Source organism: Otolemur garnettii, unplaced genomic scaffold (assembly GCF_000181295.1).
Source record: "Otolemur garnettii isolate 467f Iridium unplaced genomic scaffold, OtoGar3 scaffold00073, whole genome shotgun sequence".
NCBI lineage: Eukaryota > Metazoa > Chordata > Mammalia > Primates > Galagidae > Otolemur > Otolemur garnettii.
The window spans coordinates 7,852,403-7,856,230 of NW_003852468.1; the positions used below are offsets into that span (position 1 = coordinate 7,852,403).

Sequence of the window (3,828 nt, forward strand, 5' to 3'; positions counted from 1 at the left end):
GCTGGGGATTCGAACCCGCCACCTTAGGTGTACGTGGCTGGCGCCCTAGCCGGCTGAGCTATAGGCGCCGAGCCGTAACATTAGTTTTAGAGAGATTTCTTTTATTAATTCTACCATCTCATATTTATCCCATTTGCAGGGTGAAGTACTGCCAGATTCAATATCTTATAATCTACTTCTAGCCACTTTTAGTAACTATACAAACTTACTAAAGTGCTTAATTCTAGAGTCAGAATGAAAGTCAAAAGTCCAAATTACCCTTGAAAAATCCCTTAAATTGCCCATATAGTAGAATATAGCTGGTTGTGCCTGTTTTGTATAATCCTGGTCATTAAAGTTTATACAAATATAAAATAAAATCAATAACAGACCCTATATGATAATAAGAATACCATACATACAAAAATCTATGTCTTTTAATCACTAGAATCCTACGTGATGTATCAAGATGCTCTCTCCAGGGGAAGGATATGTAACTAGGACAATGTAAGGAAACAGACACAAGTACCCCACCCCTAATTCATTTCTGAGTACATGTTCTTCGAGTGTCATGCCCACGTGGCGGTTCCATGGTGTAATGGTTAGCACTCTGGACTCTGAGCATCGTGCCCAGCCTTCAATAATTTAACTGTTATTTAACTATTATATTTCATTACTTTATTACATTAATAGTCTATCTTTGAGCGAAAATTAGTTCAAAGAGAACTACAGTTATATAAGAATATAAAAACTCTTCATAATGAAACTTCCAATAAGTTACTTACATAATATTATCGTCTAGTATAAACAATACACAATTTTAGGTTGATCTAATACATATAGTATTCAGTATCAAGGGTGCCCAACTTTTTTCCTTCTCTGCCACATATTGGAGAAGAGTTGTCTTGGCCACACATTAAACACACAAATGCTAATGAAAGCTGATGGGCAATAAAAAGGTCTGTGCATAATTTTCATGGTATCTGACACCACAGTTAAACAAAAAAGTCCTCACATAATTTGCAGGTGGCCCATAGGAGTACCGGTTGGATACTCCTGAAAATATTCTATTAATAGTGCTTATCCAAGAAAATAATTTTGTTTTCTGTGAACTTATATTGTACCAGTGATTTATTCCTATATTATTTAACTAGATTGCCTGAATACATCAAACCTAAACTGTATGACTGGAAATATTTAGCTCAGATAATAATATAACCCCACCTACGATGATAATCCTTGAAATGCTCAATAAATTGGACAATCTACCCAAAAGTCAGAAAAAAAAAAAGAGAAAAAGAGAAGGAACACACCGTTTATTCCTTACATTTTTTATCATTAGTGAACCTGCCTTTAATCCTCTTGATTTTATAAAAGCAGAGGTACCATATGCACTTTTCTTTTATCCAAGTCAAATAAAAATGACATGTCATCCAGGGAGATAATCAGACTAAGAATCAACTGTCACTTGTATGAAAAATATTTTTAAAGAAAAAAAATAAATGAGAGTCTTGTGAAACCGTACACGTCCAGGGAGATTTAAAGACACGTCAGCCAATGCTCACGAGAGGGCACGCTAGGAGGACACAGACGTTTGCTTACTCAATGAAGTAGATCATCCCCGTGTCAGTGTAGGCCATTTCCCAGTTTTTGGGCAGCGGCTCCAGAGTCTCGTCTCTCATCATGTAATTTCTAAAGTCCATGGAGCTGTTTGTTTGGTTGTAACTTGGAACAGTCTTCATCCAGTCAGATGACTCAGAATGCCTCTCTCTGTTTTCTGCCGTCATTCAAAACAGAAAAGTGTGAAAAGTAGGTAAAGTTACCTTCTTCTTTGAACAGCCCTCTTTATTCCTCATGAAATGCCAAATACATAAATATTGCAAATTTCCTTGTCTATTATATCCCCCTTTTGTTATATATTTTAAAATAGCAAATGAACGTCTTCAATGTTTATTAACCCTATATGGCACCTCTGATGCTAATCTGGGAAAGAAGCAAAAACAACACTAGAATTGATTCAGTATAAATCCTCACGGCAGCAGCCTCCGCAGCAGCACTTACAGAGTTCTCTATGCGTCAGGCTCTATTTTAAGTGCTTTACATATATTAACTCATAATTCTCACAGCAATCTTGTGAGTATCTGTTATTACTACCCTTGTTTTATAGATTGGAAAAATGAAGGCACAGAGAAGGTTAACTTAGTCAAGGTTACATAGTCAGTAGACAGCAAAGCCAGGATTTGACTCTAAGTGGTCCATGCTCTTCACTGCTTTGTATGCATTTAACACGGGTCTCTAAATAATAGTCACTTTAAAAGTTACGCTCAGTAGAGTAGCTGTTGTTAAATATCATTCTCTGGTTGCTAATATGAAAATCCTTTTGGAGTCCCAAAGTCCATAATGTAGGTAAGAACACTAAAATTTGGGCTACTGTCTAAGGAATTCATGATTCATGGACTGTAAACTTGTTTGCAGCACCTAAAACTTTTAACAGATGCTACGTAATACAACAACTCCATACTGAAGGCAATGCCTCAGAATCAGAGAATCTGAGGAGAGACCTTAGATCTCATCACATGTCCTAACATACAGTACTTCAACCTCAACTATCTTTTATCCAACCAAATCCCACAATTCATTAATCTTACTACTTTCTATCTTTCACTATTCCTCACCCTCCACTCATGTCCCCATAGCCCTGGTAACCCAACTGACATCTCCTGATCTACCACTATAATCACTCATTCCCTTGTAAACACTCCTGATTCCTAACTCCATCATACTTGCCTGGCTAAACCACACTTCACTTAAACCTCCTCTCCACCTACTCCACGTCAGCACATGCAGGGGAATACAGGCAAGGCTAACTAGTTCACTCTCAATTTCTGATCACCACGTCAAGTGGGCATTTCATGATGCGTGACGATCTTAGTCTATTTGCTCTGACACTCTCCTGGATAACTATTTCATACCTTCCTTCTCCTTAAACCATCTATTATTTCTCCCTCATTCCTAATCTTATTTGATGACCTTGTTTCCTATTTCACTAAGAAAACAGAAGCAAGCAGAAGAGAACTTCCATAAACTCCCACCATCACATCTACACAGCAACTGTGCCCATTTACTCTACCATCTGTTACTAAGAAAGAACTGTCTGTACTCCTAGCTAATGTTAACCCTCCAATTATAAATTATATCCTATCCTCTCTTGCTTACAGCAATTCTTTCACTCTCTTTCCTGCATCACCAATCTTCCTTATCTATTTGATCATACCCATCTATATAAGAACGTAATTCCTCCATTCTTTAAAAAGAAGATAATCCTCCCCCCTAACCCCCCAGCAATCATACCATTTCTCTCCTCTTTCCATCAAAACATACCTTGAAAGAGTTTATACTCGCTACCCCACTTCCACTCTTCCAATTCTTGCTGGACCTCACTCCAGCAGGGCTTCTGAACGCCTATCACTAAACTGTTCTCATCAAGGTCACCAACAACCGCCACACTGCTACATCCAATCAGCAGTTCTCAGTTCCCATCTATTTGAGCGATCAGGGGTTCTGACATAGTTGATTGCTTTCTGATCTGCACACCCCTTAACGGCCTCCCATCTGGTATCCCTGTTTATGCTCATGACCTCCTACTGCTGGCTCTCAATACGGTAGCCAGAATGGGCCTATTAAAACCTGTTGTATCCTGTTCCTCTTTGACTCAAAGCCCTGTAAGCATTTCTCATCTCAGAATCAAACCTAACATTTTTCCAAGAACCTGTAAGATCTATATAATATGCATTCCTCCCAGGTCTACCTCCCATCATCGTCCGACTCACCTCATTGGTTACTAGTCTA

General features: G+C 38.3%; 1 protein-coding gene across 2 annotated transcripts in view; it reads right to left on the minus strand.

Annotated features, from left to right (window-relative positions):
* The window catches only part of MAGI3 (membrane associated guanylate kinase, WW and PDZ domain containing 3), a 254,341-nt gene that overhangs the window by 74,496 nt on the left and 176,017 nt on the right, over nucleotides 1–3,828 (minus strand). For both annotated transcript variants that reach the window (XM_003793865.3, XM_003793864.3), the window contains exon 5: nucleotides 1,582–1,756. In XM_003793865.3, coding sequence (XP_003793913.1) covers nucleotides 1,582–1,756 — 175 coding nt within the window. The remainder of the gene's footprint in view (nucleotides 1–1,581; nucleotides 1,757–3,828) is intronic.